This window comes from Penicillium oxalicum, chromosome VI, assembly GCF_001723175.1.
Source record: "Penicillium oxalicum strain HP7-1 chromosome VI, whole genome shotgun sequence".
Lineage (NCBI taxonomy): Eukaryota > Fungi > Ascomycota > Eurotiomycetes > Eurotiales > Aspergillaceae > Penicillium > Penicillium oxalicum.
Window position 1 is genome coordinate 1,420,985 of NC_064655.1, and position 20,728 is coordinate 1,441,712.

Sequence of the window (20,728 nt, forward strand, 5' to 3'; positions counted from 1 at the left end):
GCGAAGTTGATCCGCCGACCGTCCTCTTCATCGTCATCAAAAAAGAAACTGTGTCGAACAACTGCGCTGATACGATTGGATCGGCTTGGAAGGATCATTTGCCAGAGTCTTGTCTTGATTGCTTGTGGGGTTTTAAATCTTTTCCATATCGGCTGCGCAAGCCTTGAGCCATCATGGCCGCCGCGGATGTTCGTGATATGTTGGATTTGCCCGCTGAGGGCCAGCCCAGACCGGCGAAGAAACAAAAAGTGGTCGAGAAGCGTCCAGGTTGGTGGGAATCAACCCAATTTTTTTGGGTGTTGACTATTTACTGAGCTCGCTTGCAGAGGGAATCACACGTGAATTATACGCGCTTCTTGGAGAGCGGGCGCCACCGATCGCGATCAATGAGAACAAGTACAAGGGGCGACCCAAGTTCATGAACAAACTGCGTGTTCGCAAATGGTGTGTTCACTCTTGATTGACGCGATGAAGCATGATTGGTTACTAACTGGAGCGACTCTCAGGTGTATGACGCCCTTTACGAATAACGCCAGATCAGACGGGTTGGTATTGAACCATTGGCAAAGAGAACATGAATCGGCTCGACCCCCCGTGTCCGATACTACTCAGATGGAAGTTGATACAACGGGAGAGGGGAACCAACAAGACGCGACGACGCCACACGAGAAAGAATATCCCTTTGCCAAGTACAACATCAAGGCCCGCGTACCTAGGCAATACACAGATGAGGAGTATAACCGACATCTCCGGAGTGACGACTGGACTCGAGAGGAGACGGATTATTTGATGGGTCTAGTGGCCGAGTATGATGTGCGCTGGGTTGTCATTGCAGACCGATACGACTATCAGAGACACCATGACTCTGAGCCGGAGGCCAATGCGATTGTGCCCGCAAAGCAATACCGAACCATGGAGCAGATGAAATCCCGCTACTATTACGTTGCTGCAACGATGCTGGCAATAGAACATCCTCCGTCTGAAATGTCCGAGGCCGAATTCGCTCTGCACGAACAAATGTTGAAGTACGATCCAGATCGCGAACGGGATCGCAAGGAACTGGCCGCTCTGCAACTCAACCGGACGGCAGACGAAGTGCGAGAGGAGGCAATGCTGCTGGAAGAACTCAAGCGCATTACCAGTAACGAGCAGAACTTTATCACCGAGCGCCGTGAGCTCTACTCGCGTCTCGAAGTCCCCATCAGTGTGGGCAACACTACAATGTATCAGACCAGCCAGGGTCTGTCCCAGCTCCTGCAGACCCTTCTCCAGGCTGACAAGAGCAAGAAACGCCGTTCGATTCTTGGACCTGAAGCCGGTGCTCCAAGTCCCGCTGGACAAACACCCACCCAGGCGACTGCTCCCGGGCGAGCTGAGACCCCCAGTACAACCGCCGCGCCGCCCAAGGAGACCAAGAAAGGCTCTGCAGCACCTCAGCCGCCGCCGTCGCTCCGAACTCTCACTCCCGCCGAGGAAACCCGCTACGGTATCCAACACCACGAACGACTCACGGGAGGCGTTCAATTCCGCAGCGATCGAGCCCAGAAACTCACCCAGGCCAAGTCAAACGTCCAAACCCAAAAGCTGGCCAGCGCCTTGGCCGAGCTCGAGATCCCCGTGCGCTTGTTCATGCCTACCGAGCGCGTGTGCAAGGACTTTGAAAAGCTCATTCAATCTGTCAACCTCCTCCTCGACGCACGCAAGGTCGCCGAGAAGGTTGAAAGTGAGATTCGCGTTTTGGAAGCGGCCAAGGCCGAGCGGGAGCGTAAAGAGGCTCCCGAACCTACCGAAAAAGATTCCGCGCATGCGGAAGTCAAGAAAGAGGCCGATGATGCTGGAACCAACATGCTCGCTTCAACAGCCGCGGACGCCACCACATCTACGCCTGCAGCTCCTCCTACCGACGGCGCAAGTGATCAAGTGGCGCCCGCCGAGGCGAAGTCGGATGCGCCAGCCACAGCGGAGGAACAGTCTGCCAAGGAGGATGGTACGCACAAGCGCTCAGCCAGTGTCTTGAGTAATGCCAGTGACAAGAGCTTGAAGCGCCAGCGACGTTAATCTTCAAATTTTGTCGCTTGCGCTGCCGCCGCGAACAAGCCATTGGCTGTTTGGGTGTTGGTGGCTTTTGATTCTCGATTGACTGGTTGTCGATCATTTGATTATTACTTTGTGGCAATACTCAGCGTTAGGAAAGGTATACCTCTGTATGATTCATGATATTGGGGGCAATGGGCGCTACGGTGATTAAGTTGACAATTCTTAAAAATTAGCCTTCTTAACAATAATTGCATAGAAACACCACCGCCTCTGAACTATGAATACAATGTGCAAACACTAAGCAATCCTGTGGACAATCTGGCCGCAAAAGAAGCCAGTGTGCTGCCTCCCGCGCCGAGCTTTTTACTGTTCATCATTCGTCGGACGATTCCAAGAGAACCGACTGCTTGGACTCGCCCATTGACTCCCTTCAAATGATCCAGGCATGTGCAAGCATTCCCGATACATGCTGGCTAAATCTTCTGCATCGGCGCCGATGCTTATGGTAGAATCAACTCGTTCGAGACTACTCGACCCTCGAGTTTGGTCCAACGCAAGCGACGACCGCGAGCCTTTTCTCGGGGATGAGCTCGAGTACTGCTTGTTGACGCGAAACTTTGAGTGTCTTCGAGCTGCGGGGGGGCCGCGTGCATTGTTTGGCCGCAGCAAACGGGCGACGAATTGGGCTTCATAGTCATACTCGATGCCAGGGTAGTCAGGGTCAATGTCCACATCCTTGTAACTCCCCTTGGAAACGCTGTGGGTATGCCTTAGTTGTGGAGGTTCTAAGTTGGCTGTTTCAAGACTTGGCATGCCCTCCGCAGATTGAGGTCCTGAATCATCGGATCGGCTGAAGCAGACGGAGGGTTGTTTCAACGCATCAAGCTGAGCGCTGGAATCAATCGAGCCTAGCAGTCTCAGGCCAACATCCAGATCGAGCCCTGGCGACGGGCCGACGGTGGAAAGGTTTCCAGAGCCGGTTTGTGCGGAGCTATTGGAACCGCCATTCCGCGCTTGAGATCTCTCGCTTGCCTTGGAGCATCTCTTTGTTCGGAGGAAAGTAGCTGGCTGGATTGCTTCAAAATGCGCAAGGGAGTGATCTAATCTTGACTTCTTTGGTATGGTCAAGTATGTGGCGTTGACTGGGTACCTATGTTGATTGTAGTCGCTGCAAGGCGAGTCACGCCGAATGCCACTGCTTATGACTGAGACTGGCAGTGACAGGTCTGGCATCTGCGACAAGTCGGCTTGGCTACCACCAAATATCTCTGGGTCGCGTAAGACTGATTCATCCTCTGGGTTGGACACTGGAGCATATCCATAACCGACTCGTCTGCCACCCGACATCCATCCAATGCTCACTTTGCGTGGGGCTTCCGCTTGTACTTCGCTCCGTAGGGCCGACACCTTGGTGTCAAGAGAGACCTCACTATCACAATGCTCATCAAACTTGCTTGTTATGAGGTCAGGGGCTGCGGGTGCCGCACACATGTAGGCGCGAATATCTTCGGCTGCAGGATCATATTTGCTTCTCTGGGCCATGTCCGTGGGGGTTTCGCCATGGTTCGCAAAAGATGCTGGCTGCAGCGATACATCCGGCGACAAGATGATTGAATCCTGCGAGCGAGATGACGACGATTCCAAACTTTGAAGTTGAATCGTACCTGGTGCGTGCCCCAAGAGGCTGTGAGTCGTTGGGCTGTAAGGCACCGAGGAATTCTCTCCTGGTGCTTTCGTCGACAAGCCGCCTTGATTAAGCTGAACCGATTCGGACATTGATGGATCGGGTGAGAGAGGCGCAGTTGATCCGGATTGAGAGATAAGCCGTTTCGAGATGTCAATATCCTCCAGGTGGACGGTTCGATTGTCCCCCATAGACATGCCCGAATCTGTCCGCTGCCTTCGTTTCGTCACACACAAATCCGCGACACTACCCAACATTGGATCCGAGAAACTGGTTATGCGACTTTCGCAACGGCTGTCTTCGATTTGGCGTTCTGCAGTGGTATCCAAAGACGGTGAGGCGAGAGGTGATGGGATATCCCCAGATCTACCGGACCCCTGCTGGGCTGAATACATGTCCGGCATCGATTTTGCAGAATTGATGGTATGATGTGAATTGTTCTCCACGGAATGCAGGAGTTGTGAATGCTGTTCCTTGAGGTACGGTCCAGGATGACTTCTCAGGCTAGCAGGGGGCGTCCGTAGAAAGCGCATTCCACAGACGGAACCCGGGGACTCGGGGAGGTCGTGAATCATTGCAGTGCCCCATCGCTCTGATTCCCGTTGCTCCTGGGACTGTTCGATCAAGTCGCTGAGTCTGATATTTGATTGTGGATTCGATGGAGGTGATTGCGCAGGTTCTTTTTGTGGTGTTGAAACGTCATGTGCGTCACTATCATAACGGCTTTCGCTCATAAGACTACTTCCGTAGCCTGCCAGTACGGCCAATCCTGCCGGGTGCTTGGGGGATGGCTTGGGTGATTTGCGAGCAAATGGAAAAGGAAGCTTTCCCTGGTCATGACGAGTGATCGACCCTTTCGACTCGCGTGAGAACCGGCGTCGAGTGATGCGAGTGAGGCTTCCAGTATGTGGTTTGGCATCAGAGTCTGCATGCTCTAACTCGAGGGGTCCAGTGTCTGCAAGTGGTAAGCTTGGAAATCTTTCCATAAAACGTCGTGAAGGGTTATTTCATCAAGATCAGCGTCGAGCCACGTACCCTGCTCCTGTTGCTGCTGCTCCTGTGTCTCACATGAGGGGATTCCCTGATAGAATCGAGCGATCTCCGAAGGGGAAGTAGGCCGAGGCTTTCGCCATGGAGGACAATAAAGTACCATATTTTGAATACTGTCTTCTTTGTGTGATGTTGTGTGCAAATCACGAAAGAAGATTGAAGATGATAACAGGGGAACATGGTGCAAATAAAAAAGGTGGTGAGTGACGAGTCGCTCATCGCTCCTTCCTTCCCAAGGAAAGAGTGTTGTTTGAGGACGTGGTTCTTCAGAAGGCACGACTAGCAGCGATGAGTTGTAGTCGAATCTGTACTCACCGGGCAAGACTTGACCTGTCAATGGCTGTGAGAAGGGGCTTCATTGGCAGATCCACTCTGATAGCCATTGAGGTGTGCCTTGTTTAATCACCAGAGTCATTGTGCGAGACATCTGGATCGGTGCCCTTGAAGTTACTCCTCCATCCATATCTGAATCGTCTCCGTCATAGAGATCCTTCCGGGGTGTGTTTGAAGGAGACACAAGGGATGAGGCCTCGAAGGAAAATCTATAAATCAAGTATCGGAGGACTTGCGAATGAAGGACAGCTATTCGCTGCAACCTGCAGTCTCCGAAAACTGTTCAGGTCACGTATCTTGTGATCATGTGCCAGGTCGCCGTCTCTGGGACACTCGTCAATTGAGCACCAGCTTCCCGGGGAAAGGGCTTCTCTTATTTCTCGTAGACGGGTAAGGCACGTATTTCATGTGCGTCATACGGACGTGTGCGCTGTTTTATCAGATCGATAACCATTGACAGTTGTGAGCGTGCATTTATTGATGGACCCTTCCGGGGGGTGGTTCGTTTGATCAAAGCGTGTTTCTATTATGTCATCCTCCAGGCAGTCTGGAGGTGTTCAGCCTGCTGATTCTATTCAGGGTACGTAAGGTAGGTAGAAATGCGTTAGTCAGTTCTTTGCAGTTTGCAATCGGCTCATCGGCATTAGAGTCAAGGGATATGGGCAGCGATATATTCCTTCACTGGTACTATCACCCGACCGTGTCAAACCTGGGCATTAGGTTCATCTGCAATCTGCAGACCCATTTCATGCATCTTTCCCTCTGCCGGTTTGATGTAGTATATTTTCTACATGATCTGTACATTGTATGGTAAACAGTCAATGCTGTAGCAGGCTATGTACTTCCTTTGCAGTCGCCTCCCACGATACATCAGGCAATTAGGCCAATTGAGAGGAGCAACTGCCCGCAGCAACGCAGCGAGAATTTGAGCCCCGCACTTGATAGGTCCATGATACACTATCATTGGTCCTCTTGTTCTGCATCGGTAGGAATCGCAGGACTTGATTGGATGCTCCCCACCCATCCCATGGAGTACCGTGCGCCGATAAACCCCGCCATGGTTCTTTTTTGTTCGCCCACGAAAATAGACACGTTGGCCTGTGAACAGACTGAGCGGTGTAAACAGAGACAGGCTGTATGGTGTGTCAAGTTGTTGACTTACGAGGTACTGTACAGCATGAGTGTCATTGTACTGAAAGCACACTACTACGCACGGAGCTATTGTACGTCTTGCTGTGGCCATAGTATACAAATGTAGATTAATACAATATTTGGATGGCCCCAGAAGCCCCTCCTAGGATTCGCCACGGAATTCTGTCATCTCCACGACGCCAGGTGCACGAGAGGGGGCGTGAATGATCATCGTAGCTTATCGCTCACGTTATTATTTCGTCGCCCACATTGAGATGGCGTGATTGTGGCCGATCCCGGAGCAGCCCCTGAAAGTTTGGAGGCGATGTTGCTGAATGGTACGGTGATGACTGGTATTTTCGAGACTGTATGGGTCTTGCAGGAGGGTCAGGCGGCGAGACGCTCGCCCTGAGATGACTTCATTGGTTCGAGACTCCCGAGGCTTGACCAGAGTGGAAGAACAGTCTCACTGAGTACCTGACCACCCTGTATCCAGGCACAGCACCTGTGGGGTATTGTAAGAGGCTAAGAGCGTTACGGGTGTGTGCACTTACGGTATTATTATTGTATTATATTTTTCTGTACTCCTCGGGAAAGCTTCCCCGGCAGCTCTCCCCGCCGAACACAGTCCCCCGGATTCTTTTTGGGTTGACTCATTGTAAGTGTTCAGCAAGACCAAGACGAGCATCCAGCTGTACAATTGATGTACTCGGTATTGGATTGTCAGACTCCGGACATGAAGCACTGTAGCAAGTAATAGAGTGCACATTGAATACTTTGAGACGACTGAAAAAGATGGACGAGATGATCAGCATCTCACCGAGTCTATTGACTCATCTAGGCTGTATGGACCGTCGGTATGCATCTGGTACCAATGAGGAGGGGAAAATCACAGCCAGACTACTCCACCGCCAATGATGGACATCTGCGATCACACTATTCTTATTGTCATCGTTGATTGACTTGAGTTGACCACGTTTGCCCCTCCATCCCATTGAGGTTTAGGCCCATTTCCCCTCCCATCGTTTTTCTACTCTTCTTCTTCCCCCCCCCCGTTCCCTTTTTTTTTTCTTTCTTCATTCTTCTCTCTCTCCTAAAGGCATTGGGTATCTTGTGTATTATCCTACCCTTTCTGAGAACCCCCCGCCGGACTTCCTTTTCCCCCTTTCTATCTACACACATCCGTCAGAATGGTTCAATCGTACGTCTAGCTTCCTGCCCACCTTCAGCTTCTGGACATACCACTGACATTTTACCAGCGCCGTTCTCGGTTTCCCCCGCATGGGTCGGCTCCGTGACCTGAAGAAGGCCACGGAAGCTTACTGGGGTGGCAAGCTCTCTCGCGACGACTTGCTCGCCGAGGGCAAGCGTCTCCGTGCCGAGCACTGGGGCCTCATCAAGAAGGCTGGTGTCGACTCAATCCCCAGCAACGACTTTGCTTTCTACGGTAAGTCAGCCCTCTCGACATCTCCGCTCTTTCCGGCGGTAGGGACATCGAAAAATACGGGTGATGGTCGTGAATTCGGAGGACTAATATTGCCTCCCCTTCAGACCAGGTTCTCGATCACATCCAGCTCTTCGGCGTTGTCCCGGAGCGTTACTCCAAGCACAAGCTCCACCCCCTCGATGAGTACTTCGCCATGGGTCGTGGTCTCCAGAAGGAGGGTGTCGATGTCCCCGCTTTGGAGATGGTCAAGTGGTTTGACTCCAACTACCACTACGTCAAGCCCACTCTCCAGGACAACCAGGTCTTCACCCTCGCGGCTGAGCCCAAGCCCGTCGTTGAGTTCCTCGAGGCCAAGGCTCAGGGTGTCGTCACTCGCCCTGTGATCTTGGGTCCCGTTTCTTTCCTCACCCTCGGTAAGGCCGACCGTGGCCAGTCCGTTGACCCCATCGACAAGCTGAACGACCTGTTGCCCCTCTATGTGGAGCTGCTCTCCAAGCTCAAGGCTGCCGGTGCCGAGGATGTCCAGATTGACGAGCCCGTCCTGGTCTTTGACCTGGCCCCCAAGTCCAAGGCTGCTTTCAAGCCCGCCTACGAGGCTCTGGGTAACTTGGGTGACAAGGCTCCCCGCCTGACCCTCGCTACTTACTTCGGTGACATTGTCCACAACATCGATGTCCTCTCTTCCCTCCAGAACCTCCACGCTATCCACGTCGACCTGGTCCGCAACCCGGAGCAGCTTGAGGCTGTTGCTGGCGCTCTCGGCCCCAAGCAGACTCTGTCTGCTGGTGTTGTTGACGGCCGTAACATCTGGAAGACCAACTTCAAGAACGCCATTGAGAAGGTCGAGGCCGCCATCCAGAAGCTCGGCAAGGACCGTGTTGTCGTTGCCACTTCCAGCTCCCTCCTGCACGTTCCTCACACCCTCGAGAGCGAGAAGAAGCTCGACCCCGAGATCCGGGACTGGTTCAGCTTCGCCGTCGAGAAGTTGACCGAGGTTGCCATCATTGCCAAGGCCGTTACCGAGGGCCCCTCCTCCGTCAGCGCTGAGCTCGAGGCCAACGCCAAGTCCATGCACTCTCGTGCCACCTCTGCTCGCACCAACGACCCCAAGGTCAAGGCCCGCCAGGCCGCCGTCACCGACGAGATGCACAACCGCAAGTCCCCCTTTGCCACTCGCATTGCTGAGCAGACCAAGTTCATCAAGCTGCCTCTCTTCCCCACCACCACCATTGGTTCATTCCCTCAGACTCAGAACATCCGTGTGACCCGTAACAAGTTCACCAAGGGTGAGATCACCGCTCAGGAGTACGAGAAGTTCATCGAGAAGGAGATCCAGGATGTTGTCAAGTTGCAGGAGGAGCTCGACCTCGATGTCCTCGTCCACGGTGAGCCCGAGCGTAACGACATGGTTCAGTACTTCGGTGAACGTCTTGACGGATACGCCTTCACCACCATGGCCTGGGTGCAGAGCTACGGTTCTCGCTGCGTGCGTCCCCCCATCATTGTCGGCGACATCTCCCGTCCCGCCCCCATGACCGTCAAGGAGTCCCAGTACGCTGTCTCCATCACCTCCAAGCCCATGAAGGGCATGCTTACTGGTCCCATCACCTGTCTGCGGTGGTCGTTCCCCCGTGACGATGTTCACCAGTCCGTCCAGGCTCAGCAGCTTGCTCTCGCTCTCCGCGACGAGGTTGCTGACCTTGAGGCTGCCGGTGTCAAGGTCATCCAGGTCGATGAGCCCGCCCTCCGTGAGGGTCTGCCCCTCCGCAAGGGCTCTGAGCGTGACGCCTACGTGAAGTGGGCTGTCAACGCCTTCAAGCTGTCCACCGCTGTTGCCCGTGACGAGACTCAGATTCACTCCCACTTCTGTTACTCTGAGTTCCAGGACTTCTTCCACGCTATTGCCGCGCTGGACACTGACGTTCTGTCCATCGAGAACAGCAAGTCTGACGCCAAGCTCCTCAAGGTCTTCATCGATGAGAAGTTCGCTGCTCAGATTGGACCCGGTGTCTTTGACATCCACTCCCCTCGTGTCCCCAGCGAGCAGGAGATGAAGGACCGCATCGAGGAGATGCTCCAGTTCCTCCGCCCCGACCAGCTGTGGATCAACCCCGACTGCGGTCTCAAGACCCGCAAGGAGGAGGAGTGCATTGGCCAGCTCAAGTCCATGGTGGCTGCTGCCAAGTACTACCGCCAGAAGTACTCCCAGTAAACGTCTGTTTCGGGAGTCTCTGTTTCAACCATTCTATCTTCAGTTTTTCACTTCCTCTTAATGTGTTAATTGATGGAGACGGCTTTCTCAACCGCGCCGTCTCCAGCACGGGGAGTTTCTTCGGTCTGTTTGCATTTATCATGATGAGTTTATGACGATGATACCAAAAGTTCAACATACGGGTTTCAGCGGTTTTTGTGGTTTAGAGGGCACCAAACAAAAAGCGGGTTTAACGGAGTTTCAACATGACTAACGATTTCAACATGGGTGCCGCCAAATTTTTTTAGGTGCCAATTATTTCAACAATGGCTTTGTTCCACCGTTCTTGTGAAGCAGTTGCTATCGCTTGAACTATGGTGGGCGAGGAACCTTTTTTTTGTCTTGAGTTGGAAGTAGCTATCAATGAATATCTTTTTCTACTCTTCAATCTTTTTTTTTTGCAACGGACTGGTGCTTTGCGTTGGGGTGACACTCTTCGCGTTTTGCCCCGTAGTCAAGTCTTCGTGCCTCTCTCCGCTTAGACCATTTGCTGGGTAGGTCCTCCTTGGTATCCGTTCTGCTGAACAAGCACTGAACCTTGGGGAAAGAGACATGGTACGTATGTCGTGGGATAGACTAGTCAAAATATCCAGCGCCGCATCATTTATCCTATTGGGCAGGGACAGTATCTTCATCTCCTCGAAGGGAACCTTGGCTGACCCCTGACCCAAGCTCAGTCAAATGTCTTTGGTGAGAAGGGCATGTCATAACTCCTCACTACTCCAGATCCTCTGAATTTCTTCATCCTCCCAGCAATACAAACTTTCCATTGGAACATCTTTGCTCGCTGGAAATTATAATACTCTGCAATGTCTGTTTCTACCGTCTTTGATCGGTTTCGTGGGAGGGGGTAAGAGGGAATCTATAGATTGAAGCGCTTCAGATGTACCGAAGCTGGCTTCGTGAGATGATTCAAGTTCCAAGAATCAGAGCGATGATAGGGAATATTTTCCCACGTGATTATTCAATAATTAGGTAGTTAAATAGGATGACCTAAATTTCTCGTTGATCCCTTTCTTCTTCGTCAAGGGAGGCATCACATTCTTGGCGGACGAACCCCCCCCCCCCCCCCCCCCCCCCCCGAAGTTTTCCAGTCTTTACATCACTTCGCAGCATGGCACGACTGCGCCTCTTCCAGCAACGGCTTTGGCTCCAAATTTCTCGACATACCACTTTCGACCCCAGCGGGCGTGAGGTACCATGTTGGAAACCGCATTAATGACGAACAGCACGGCGGGCAAAGGAAGAGGAAGGCCCAGGCGATCCGCCGCCCAAGCTGCAGGAAGAATCCACGGCGCTGGTCGTAGAGCGGGAGCAATGCTCGCTCTCATGGTGGTGGTGGTGGACGACAGAGTCAAAGGGAAAACTGCAAGACCAGCGAGGGCAAACCCGGTCCACTCCAGCCACTCAAAGACAAAGTGAGGGTATAGAATGTATCGAAAGGATCCCTTGGCCGGGGGGATCACGTAGACCTTATGATACTTGTTGCCCTCATTCTTTTCCGGAGACCCGTCCTCGCTTCTCTTCGAAGCTCTCCGCTCTGCCTCTTCTCTTCGAAGTCGGAAGAGGGTCGTCTCCGAACGGATGTTCTGGGCCATGCCGTAGAAGAACAGGATGACTCCAACAACTGTGAAGAGCATGAGTCGGCCGGAAAATGGAGAAGGGCCCGAGGAACTCAGAGCATCGGCACCATTCGTGCGGTATCCCGCAATAGGAATCTCGTAGCCAGATAGCCATCCCGACAAGCACGACGAGTTCATCCAGTTGAAGAGCATGGCGCTGCCCATCACGAAAGCATGAATGGGCGACATACTCGGAGCCGAAAAGAAGGGTGATATTACGGCACGGTTGGCATAGTGAATGCAATACAGGGCAACTATCAACTGGTTTGTGATGGGAAGCTCGACCAAAGAGGGCGTGCTCCGAGAAAGATTCCAGAGCAGGTTCACAGGACCCAGGATCTCCATGGCGAACCAGGCGATTCGGCCTGGAACGTTGAATGGGGAGGTTTTGAGGGATGTTTTACCCGCCGGATACCATGAGAGAATCCATTCGAGAAGTGTGAACTTTGCCTGTTGTCAGCATGTATGACCACAGAAGTAGCATGGGCATAGGGGGTTGGGGGTTTCAATGACTGACCACGGGGAAGTACTGAAAGACAGTGAGAACCGTGGTGTAGGCGGCAGGAGTCGGAGGGTGAAAGTCCGTGATAGATGGAAGGTTTTCCCACGTAGTGAACAATACGCTTCCCATGATGAAGGAGGTTTAGCAACTACTTCAATCAAGAGAAGAGGAAAGAGGTTGAGAAAGCGTCAGATGCGTGATAGAGACAGCTTATGGGTTGATGAGCCGGCGATGCGACAATGTTTCGAGGACGGCTGCACAAAAGGGCAGAATGATGTAACGGGCCACAAACAGTAAGCGGTCATGAAATAAGCTACACAATCTACTCGGGCCGATCGATCGAGGCCCGTCAGAGCCAAGGAAAATAAAAATAAAACTCTCCACAAGGGAGAGCTGGCTGACTGATATTGTCTTGTAAGATTCTAGTCTGCAGACGTATCCATCTGCTCAGCCTGTGCTTTCAAGGCCTTGCGTTCCGCCTTGAATGCCTCAATCTTTGCCTTGAGCTCGGTATCTGCATCAATGCGAATTAGTGGATGTTTGAACGCGATCGCAGGGGTTTAGAGCTCACCAGGCACGACATCCTCCATCTTCAAAGGCATGCGGTTGAAGGGGTCATGAGGATCACTGAGAAGATGCGAGCGGATAGTGGACCGATCAATCGAAAGCCTTGAGCTTGGAAGAATGACGGGGTCTGTCATCAGGGTGTACATGAGAGGGTCTGTAGAAGGGGGAAAAATGGCATTAGCGTAAACGTCTCAAAAGTGGAGACAAATGAGCCAGTGCGCAAAGAACACAGGGAACACGTACCGAGGAAGTCATCCGGAATCTCACCCAGATCCTCCTCTGCTTGATCGTCAGCCTCCTTAGCTTCCTGGACCTGTTTGCGCAGCCGGTCCCAGCGACGCAGGTCTTCCTCGGGGGTCAGCTGGTGCTGCCGTAGGAGGCTAGAGGCTTGCTCGAAAAGCTCCGGTTTGTAGGAGCGTCCGTCACGAGCCACGGCGGTGATGAAGTTTTGCTTGTTCATCAAGTTGATGTAGATCTTGGCAATGTCACTGAGCAGAACCTTGGGATCAAATCCGTACTTTTCCACCATCAATTGCACATTGCCTTCCACTTTCAACTGCGAGCTCTTTGGCCCGGCCATCGCGTCGAGATTGTAGTTCAGCATATCAGCCAATCGTTGAACAATCTCCGGCATTGTGAAAGAGTCAGCAAGAGCGGCAGTGAAGAGCTTCAGCATACCCATGGTCTCATTGGTCAACTGCATGTAGGACTTGGCACTCCGTTGAGTTGACGTCAGGCGTTCTTCTTTTTGCTGCCGTGCCGCAGGATCCATGGATTCTCCTTCGAGGCGAAGCTCTTCCTGAATGCTCCGGATGGTCTTAAAGGCCCCAAAGGACTCGTCAAGGACATATGTCACATCATTCAGGAGCAGGTTGACAAACTGGACAAAGAAATCCTGATTTTGTGTGGCCTGGTTGGATAACTTCCTGCGATACAGTGTGTTGGGCCAGATACATTTGATGATCTGGAAGATTTCATAGCGAATGTTGAACTTGTCGAAGAATTGCGTGTGTGCTCCGGTGTGCTCCGCTTCGATGTAGAACCTCATGATAGCATGCAGGAGATAGTCATTGGCAAAGGGCATAGAGTTGAGCAGGTCCACAAGAACCCCCCGGTGTCCACCTGGTCGAGTCAGAGTGCCTCGGAAAAGCATGGAGACAAGGCCAGCCTTAAGGTATGGGTTCTTGATGTAGCTTGAGCTCTCAAGGAAAGTGATGCAAAGCATCACTAATTCCTCTCCAAGAACGGCGGTGATGGTTTGCGGCATAGCCCACGTCACAAATTTGAAATTGCTGATAATGACGTCTAAGAAATACTCGGGCAGATTCTGGAATATCTCCGGTTGCTGCTCCGGGAGAGGAAGCGTAATCTTCTCTTGTGGGAAGTTCTTCCCCGAGGCAACTCGCAGGAGCCAAACGGCCACATGGCGCATGACTTCGATGGAGCGAACCTGCCACTGCTCATCTAGAAGAACAGCCTGGAGGCTGTATTTCAATGCAAGGCCCAAATCAAGTTTATCGCGATACTTCTTGAGTGCCTGCTCATAAAGACGCAATTGAACTGGATTTGAAACCCACCGCTGCCGCTCGGTCTCGAATTGGGCGATCGTCGATTCCATGTGTCGCAAGTCCTTGTCGAGTTGCTCCAGTTTTGAAGTTAAAGACTCGCTGCCATAATGGTGCGCGGCGATGGTGAGAAAGAAGAGCTCGCTGTTGAAGTTGGAGTTGCCCTCCATCTTTTTGGAGTAGAACGCATCAGACGCATGCTGATCAGCATTGATTTTCGTCTCGTCCCTCATGTCAATGCGAGGGTTGCGCTGGAAATACTCTGCGTGAAACGTGTGGATCTTGCGGAAGTCGATGTTCATGATGGGAACGCAGAGTTTGTCCAGCGTCGAGGTGAGATTGAACATGAACCCATCCGAAGCGACCTCTTCCGGATTGACCTGCATTGCCCGTCGTTTATGGTTCAGATTCAACGCCGTGGCCACCCAGTCCAAGAAACGATTCTTAGCCTCCGGGGATGCATGCAGGATCTTCGTCGTAATGTAATCCAGATCCCATTGGAGCATGTTTTGCATCATGCGGAGCGAACTCTGTGAGTTCAGAATGAAGCCTTGGTCACGAGTCTTGGGGCTGGAAAAGTACGACATGGTCACTTTGGGCTGCAGCGGGGAGAGTCGGAACCACGGTCCCAGCAGAGTAGCCTTTTCAAAGGAGGCTGGGTCTGTTGATGCGTTGAAGATTGACGACTCGGTAATAGCCGCGGCGATGGCCTTGTTCTCTACCAGGCTTCGCATAGCCTTGAGTCTAAATTAGCGCAAGATCTCGAGGAAAATTGCACCCGAGGTGAACTCACAGTGAAGTAAGGTTGGAACTCGCCATTCGCATCTTTCAGAGCCAACTGACCACTGAGTTCCTCAACGGCCGAGATCAGGGCAGGCTTGAGACTGTCATCGTCTTCAAACTTTCCACTGACCTCTTTGAGGAACTCGGGTGTGATGCCTCGCCGCATGCCATCATCTGGGCTCAGCAAAAGTTGCCGAGCCAGCGGAGACTCATCGGAAGACTCGATCCTACCAGGGTCAGTCCCACGTTCCTCTGTCTTTGAGTCCATCTTCAGAAAGTGAACTTACCCAAACATCTCCGGCATTGTGATCGCAAAAACGCAGTAGCTCAAGCACAGGCGTTTTGCTTCACAAAGAATCTCCCATTTTCTCGAGTCGGGATCGGGCTTCTTCATTCTCTCCTGGATCCGATTCCAACATGGCAGCAGATAATCAAGGGGCTGCTGCTTCTCCACATGGGAAGCGGCTTCCAAAATTGCCTGATCTAGGATTCCCGTGTGCAGGCGCAGGGCCTTGTCCTCTGCCAACAGCTCATGTCGCAATCCAGGAAGATCAACCCGATGGCTGTTCTTAGCCCGTGTCTCCTCGGCTAGGTTGATGCTGAAAAGACTGCCCAGAACGAGGTGCTCGAATTCTTCGATGTTCTGCGGTATTGACCGAGCGGGCGAGTCGACTCGTGCGGGAGAGTTTATTCTTGCGGGAGAGGCAGTGCCAGAAGGCGACTGACCGGCAGGTTGAGACGGTCCCAGAGCTTCCGCTGACGCAGTGGGAGTGATCTTGATCCGCTTGCCTTCTGGTAGTTGTGATTCTGGCACCGCAGCCGAAGCCGCTGGAGCCTCTGGAGCAGCACCATTGAGCTGGGTTGACGGTGCTGGAGACTGTGCTCTGGATGGAGTTGAGGAGGAGGGGGGTGAGTTGGAAGAATCAGCGGCCGATGACCCGGCGGGCGCAGCTGGTGTCTGAAGCTTTGCAAGGCGCTTGTTGCGGATCTAAAGCCAACATGGTTAGGGGTCTGTTTAACTGATCACATAAAACAAAGTAGCGGGGCAGACAAGTCACAATCAACCAGACTGGGTGTCATACCTTTTCCGCATCAGAAAGGGTGTCTGACATCGCTGCGGCTTTGCTCGCGGCTGGAGCGCGGCTTGTATGCCCTCAATGAGCGAAGCGGGGGCGGAACGTATGGAGTAGCTTGGGAGGTATTGATGATGGCGTCGTGCTCGGCGTTGGATAAGTATTATTGAGTTGGGCCCCAAATGGCCTTGCCACCTGTATTTGCTGGTAGTTTGAAGCAAGGCAGGGAGAGTGCAGTGTTCAGATTTCGGTGCGAGCTGTTGGACAAAACCATGAGACGCGAAGGTGGTGTGTGTTGGAGTAATTCTGTGATGATCTCCGAGGTTCGCCCGCCGGCACCCAATGACCGGCGCAGTTGCCCGGCTTTAATGTCATTTTACTAAGCAGCAAGCTGCCTCCAGCCCGGGGGTCACTTCACCTAACGGTACCTCACCCGCAACACGGAGTTGTCAAAGTCAAATCTAGATTCAAAAACTGAACAATTTTCTCGGTTGCTGTGAATTCCTGTTTTTCAGACTGATTTTGCGACCTTGGGCCATGATGGTGGTGTGGCTGTCCCCCAGATGCAAAGATAGATTCACTTCAAGCAATGTAGTGAATGGTGAAAGTCCCTTCGTCAGTCTAGTCACTTTATCCATGTCATTATTGTCAAGAATTGCTCGGAGCAATATAGGCTGAGATGGAAGGACATTAGATCAAGAGCCTTTGAATTAGTAGCTATATTCGTATCATGCAGGGGTGCCATAGTAGTCATCATTAGCTCAATGCATTGAACGGACTGCAACTATACAGAAAGAATGAAACAGATGAGATCGATCCGCACAAACGCCTTCATGGTTCAGAAGATTCTCCAGAGGGGGCAGATTCATAGAAAGCGTGCCCGCGTCATGTCAGATGGCAATCACCCAGATGAACTCAGTATTTGCCCTTTAATTGCTCCAACCGTCGACAGTGCTTCAGCTCTAAAGCGCGGGCTTCTTTCATCTTTTCCACATCAGGGAAAAACCACCCCTGCGCATCTTGGATCATCCTTTCACGCATATGCACTTCAGACTCGCAGTCATGTCGGAGCCTCGTAATGTAGTCCACTTCAACGCGCTGGTCAAGCTGACGGAATTTGCGAGCACTATAGTCTTCCACATCAACTGGATTTACAAAATAGTTCAAGTTGAGCCTCGGCGTGGTACGGCCCATGGTATGAGGACTTAGAGGGGCGTCAAATCGATATGTTGGTCCAGCCGGAGTCGAAGAGCCGGTAAGAAGCGACGAGAGGAGGGGAAGCACGAAGAGTAGAATAAGCGGCAAGAGTTGACGAACGAAGCCCCATCCATCCACGGGAGGCGCGGGCTCATTGGTGTTGTTTGCTGCCGTGGGACGAGGTCGACGACGTGGCACACCTCCTCCAAACTGGTGTACCCGGAATCCTGGTCCTCCGCCCATGTTGAAGACAAATTGAGGACCCGCTGCGAATGAGATGGTCAGTCTTCTGCTCTCGGCATCATTCCTCTGCAAAAGGTGCTTACCAAATGGACCAAAGCCGCCGCCCCCAAAGCCACCGTTGAAGAAGCGATTGAACATCTCTTCTGGTGATATTTCCGCATCGAAGGCTGCCCCACCCCCGGCAGAGCGAGGGAACCCTCCTCCTCCTCCATTGAATCCACTGAACGGAGAGCCTCCGCTCGACGTACTTGGTCCGGGGTTGAATCTGCTGTCGGGGTCTCCTCCGAACCGGTCATAACGAGACTTCTTGTCGGAGTCTGAGAGGATTTGAAACGCTCGCGACACCACTTATACAAACAAGAGTTGTTAGCGGGCCGCTTAGCAAGAGGGGCACTATGGAGTTGATTTGCTTACTTTTGAATGCCTCGTCTGCCCCATCATAGGAATTCTTATCAGGGTGTGTCAACAAACTCAACTTCCGATACGCCTTTTTAATTTCACTATCCGTCGCAGTCTTCTCAATGGCGAGAATCTCATAGAAGTCGGTCGGACCACATTTTCGGATTCGCAGAACCGCAGCCTTTTGTTCCGGCGTGTAGGTGCGATCTTGGTTGCCTTGATTATGTTCGCGTGACCGTGCATTTCCACCTTTGGCGTCGGAGCCAGACGCCGTGGCAGAAGGCATGGTGTCTTGACTTTGAAGCGCTGCGGGAGCCTGGGGATCGACGCTTGTTGCGATAAGGAGACAAGCGAGGAGCGAATGCGGGCGGCTTCAAGCAGTGCAGAACCGCGGAGAAAGGAGGGCCTGATCTCGGAGGAGGTTGTTCGGGTCGCTCAAGGTTGCAGGCGCGTACTGAAGGACGACACCAGAATGCAGCCGAGGATTGCTTTGCGTCTCGCTAAGTGCCAGGCAGCCGAGCAGCGAAAGAGGGGTGGGTGGTCGGGAAAGGTGTTGAAATGATAAAAAGTATAGACGCAAGAATCACCAGGTGTCTTTGCCAAGAGCGGGAACGCTATACGCAGAACGGCTTCGGTCCCCCATCGGCTTTCTTATCGCCGCCGACTACTATTCCTCTACATCTTCACAATCGATCATTCTCAAGACTGCACTCGCCGAGTTGGGACGGATCTTTTCTTCCAATTCGCTTCGCTTTTCTCGACACTTAGGGCGAAAGTCTGTTCCCCAGCAAATATTTAGATCGTCGGTCACCGTTTCAAGTTCACGTCTACCAACGACGTCACCATGGCCAAGGATTCCGTGATCGAAGACACCCAGCAGACGCTGGTGCAGCGCTTCAGAGCCTGGGGTGGTGCGTTAGATTCGCGGTCGCATAAGAAGCAATGCCTCTGGTGCGATTGAATATTTCCAAGGACACATGCTAATTGTCTTACAGAAAACTCATTCCCACCGACCTTGCTCGCTTCTCTCATCTTCGCGCAACATGCTCGTCCCTTCCAATTTTTCCCAATGCTATTCCCTCCCATCCTGCTGTTCACCAGTTATGCCAATCTGCAGGGCTTCAAGACCGAGACCGCTGGTATCAGTGCCGCCTGGTCAGGTCTTTATCTGCTTCTGGCAGGTCGCCGTCGCCAGCCGGTCATGAAGAAGTTTGGAGCTCGCGGTATCGTGCGCGGAGCAACCATGGGTCTTTGTCTGGTCAACATGATTGGCGGTGGACTGGCCTATACCCTTGGAAAGCGGGAGGAAGAAGAGACCAAGCCCAGCCAGTAAAATGAGCCAGCGTTGGCGATGAACTTGCTTCTGGGCGCGATTGTTGGAGCAAGTGAGAGGAAGTGAAGGTTGGTCGTACGACGGACACCTTAATGCCGAGTCTGGAAATTCGTGGGTTTGGGAGACCAGAGCGTGTTTTGATGGTTGTTGAGTGGGATATTTGAACAAAAGTAGTGCCACGAGCAATGTACTATATACATGAGGAGTTTGGGGTGTTGTCGGCTAAATGGAAGATACGCGATGTCATGTTACCGCTCTACGCGTCCTCACTTAGGCCCTTGGATACGTATGGGGTCTCAGACAGAAGGAATTCTCGCACTTTGTCGGGAACCAGCCAGTCTAGATCGTCTGGAGTAGACTGAGATGCCTCGCGCGCTCTGGTGGAGCTGACAGAGGGAGCTCCGGGCTTTCTGCCCTCGACCAGTTGGATCTTCTTGGCCCACTCTCGTCGTCCACCTTCTGGCTCTCGATCCCCTCGAGCAAGACTGGAAAGAAACTCCTCCTGCTCTTCGAGACTGCCCCAGTCATGACTCGGCCGTAGTGTCACTCGCAGACGATGTTGCGAGAAGAGTGGGCTGAGAGGCTGCAGGTTGTGCTCTGGAGGGTAATATTTGGGGTTGAAGATACGGATCAAAGTGTCGAAGCCGGTGAGATGTACTTGCTCGAGTTGTTTCGGATACTTTTCAGATGCTTCAATGGCCGCTGCTTTGTCAACAAAGTAGGGTTTCTTCGTGACCGCGATATCAATGGCGGGAACTTGCTCGGCCAGAAACGACTTCGCGGTTGCCAAGTAAGACCGCACGTCATGAGCAAAGAGTTCCATCATTGCAAGACGATCTTCGAACGGCGCTGGCTTTGTCGGTTTGTCGGCATTTTGTGTGGCCAAGAGCAAGAGAAGACGAGATCCTGGCTCCGGCTGTTCTAACAATGCGGAACTGGCAATGCGGAGGTGGGCACAAGTGGGAGGATTGAACGACGAATCGAAGACGTAGAGAGTCTTGGGCTGGGAAGCATTGCCGGCGGTAATGGTGGTCAAGATTTCAAAATCTTTGTTTGATGCGATGAATTGCTTCAAGAGAGAAGCGTATCGAGAACGAAGTGCCCCAAACGAGGCCATTGGAGACAATAGTTTGAAGAGCTCCAACACAAGGCTGTCAACCCATGCGGGAGACGGACGGCTGTTGATAAGATAAGATCACTGCGACACAATCCATGGCGGGTAACCAGCTACTCCGGCTGGTGGAGCTTACATACGTAGCTCATTTGTGGCATATTGCTCTTTGTATGCCAGTAAAAGGTCTAGAGCGAGAGACTGAGGGTGACAATTGACGCATAGGAGCTCCTAGGCCTGCTGGATATCAATCTATTCGACTTTCATGTATGTCAATCCGTAATGAAATGTAGGAACACTTGCTATTTGAGCAATGTATGGATGCAGTTGGCATGATTTGACGGCAGCACCTCTCCAGCACTGAGTTCTGCACTGCCCCCGGCCAACTCCCATCGTGAGA

General features: G+C 52.5%; 8 protein-coding genes across 8 annotated transcripts; 3 read left to right on the forward strand and 5 right to left on the reverse strand.

Annotated features, from left to right (window-relative positions):
- Positions 1 to 173: 173 nt before the first annotated feature.
- On the forward strand, positions 174 to 2,058 carry POX_f07789 (SWR1-complex protein 4; the record flags this gene model as incomplete). The annotated part of the gene is made up of 3 exons (XM_050116583.1): positions 174 to 267; positions 327 to 444; positions 507 to 2,058. The coding sequence occupies 3 exons, from the start codon at positions 174 to 176 to the stop codon at positions 2,056 to 2,058; spliced, it is 1,764 nt and encodes a 587-aa protein (XP_049966722.1).
- A 342-nt stretch (positions 2,059 to 2,400) lies between these two features.
- Positions 2,401 to 4,874, reverse strand: POX_f07790 (uncharacterized protein; the record flags this gene model as incomplete). The annotated part of the gene is made up of 2 exons (XM_050116584.1): positions 2,401 to 4,676; positions 4,757 to 4,874. 2 exons carry the CDS (start codon positions 4,872 to 4,874, stop codon positions 2,401 to 2,403), a joined length of 2,394 nt encoding a protein of 797 aa, XP_049966723.1.
- A 2,551-nt stretch (positions 4,875 to 7,425) lies between these two features.
- Positions 7,426 to 9,894, forward strand: POX_f07791 (putative 5-methyltetrahydropteroyltriglutamate--homocysteine methyltransferase; the record flags this gene model as incomplete). Its single annotated transcript, XM_050116585.1, has 3 exons — positions 7,426 to 7,436; positions 7,495 to 7,682; positions 7,787 to 9,894. 3 exons carry the CDS (start codon positions 7,426 to 7,428, stop codon positions 9,892 to 9,894), a joined length of 2,307 nt encoding a protein of 768 aa, XP_049966724.1.
- A 1,136-nt stretch (positions 9,895 to 11,030) lies between these two features.
- POX_f07792 (uncharacterized protein) lies at positions 11,031 to 12,186 on the reverse strand (the record flags this gene model as incomplete). The annotated part of the gene is made up of 2 exons (XM_050116586.1): positions 11,031 to 11,999; positions 12,073 to 12,186. 2 exons carry the CDS (start codon positions 12,184 to 12,186, stop codon positions 11,031 to 11,033), a joined length of 1,083 nt encoding a protein of 360 aa, XP_049966725.1.
- Positions 12,187 to 12,479: 293 nt separating this feature from the next.
- POX_f07793 (uncharacterized protein) lies at positions 12,480 to 16,084 on the reverse strand (the record flags this gene model as incomplete). The annotated part of the gene is made up of 6 exons (XM_050116587.1): positions 12,480 to 12,571; positions 12,629 to 12,778; positions 12,868 to 14,926; positions 14,983 to 15,199; positions 15,260 to 15,960; positions 16,055 to 16,084. The coding sequence occupies 6 exons, from the start codon at positions 16,082 to 16,084 to the stop codon at positions 12,480 to 12,482; spliced, it is 3,249 nt and encodes a 1,082-aa protein (XP_049966726.1).
- An 876-nt stretch (positions 16,085 to 16,960) lies between these two features.
- POX_f07794 (putative J domain-containing protein) lies at positions 16,961 to 18,170 on the reverse strand (the record flags this gene model as incomplete). Its single annotated transcript, XM_050116588.1, has 3 exons — positions 16,961 to 17,508; positions 17,569 to 17,832; positions 17,900 to 18,170. The coding sequence occupies 3 exons, from the start codon at positions 18,168 to 18,170 to the stop codon at positions 16,961 to 16,963; spliced, it is 1,083 nt and encodes a 360-aa protein (XP_049966727.1).
- Positions 18,171 to 18,728: 558 nt separating this feature from the next.
- POX_f07795 (uncharacterized protein) lies at positions 18,729 to 19,217 on the forward strand (the record flags this gene model as incomplete). Its single annotated transcript, XM_050116589.1, has 2 exons — positions 18,729 to 18,795; positions 18,880 to 19,217. 2 exons carry the CDS (start codon positions 18,729 to 18,731, stop codon positions 19,215 to 19,217), a joined length of 405 nt encoding a protein of 134 aa, XP_049966728.1.
- Positions 19,218 to 19,473: 256 nt separating this feature from the next.
- Positions 19,474 to 20,334, reverse strand: POX_f07796 (uncharacterized protein; the record flags this gene model as incomplete). The annotated part of the gene is made up of 1 exon (XM_050116590.1): positions 19,474 to 20,334. One exon carries the CDS (start codon positions 20,332 to 20,334, stop codon positions 19,474 to 19,476), a length of 861 nt encoding a protein of 286 aa, XP_049966729.1.
- Between the last annotated feature and the right edge of the window lie 394 nt (positions 20,335 to 20,728).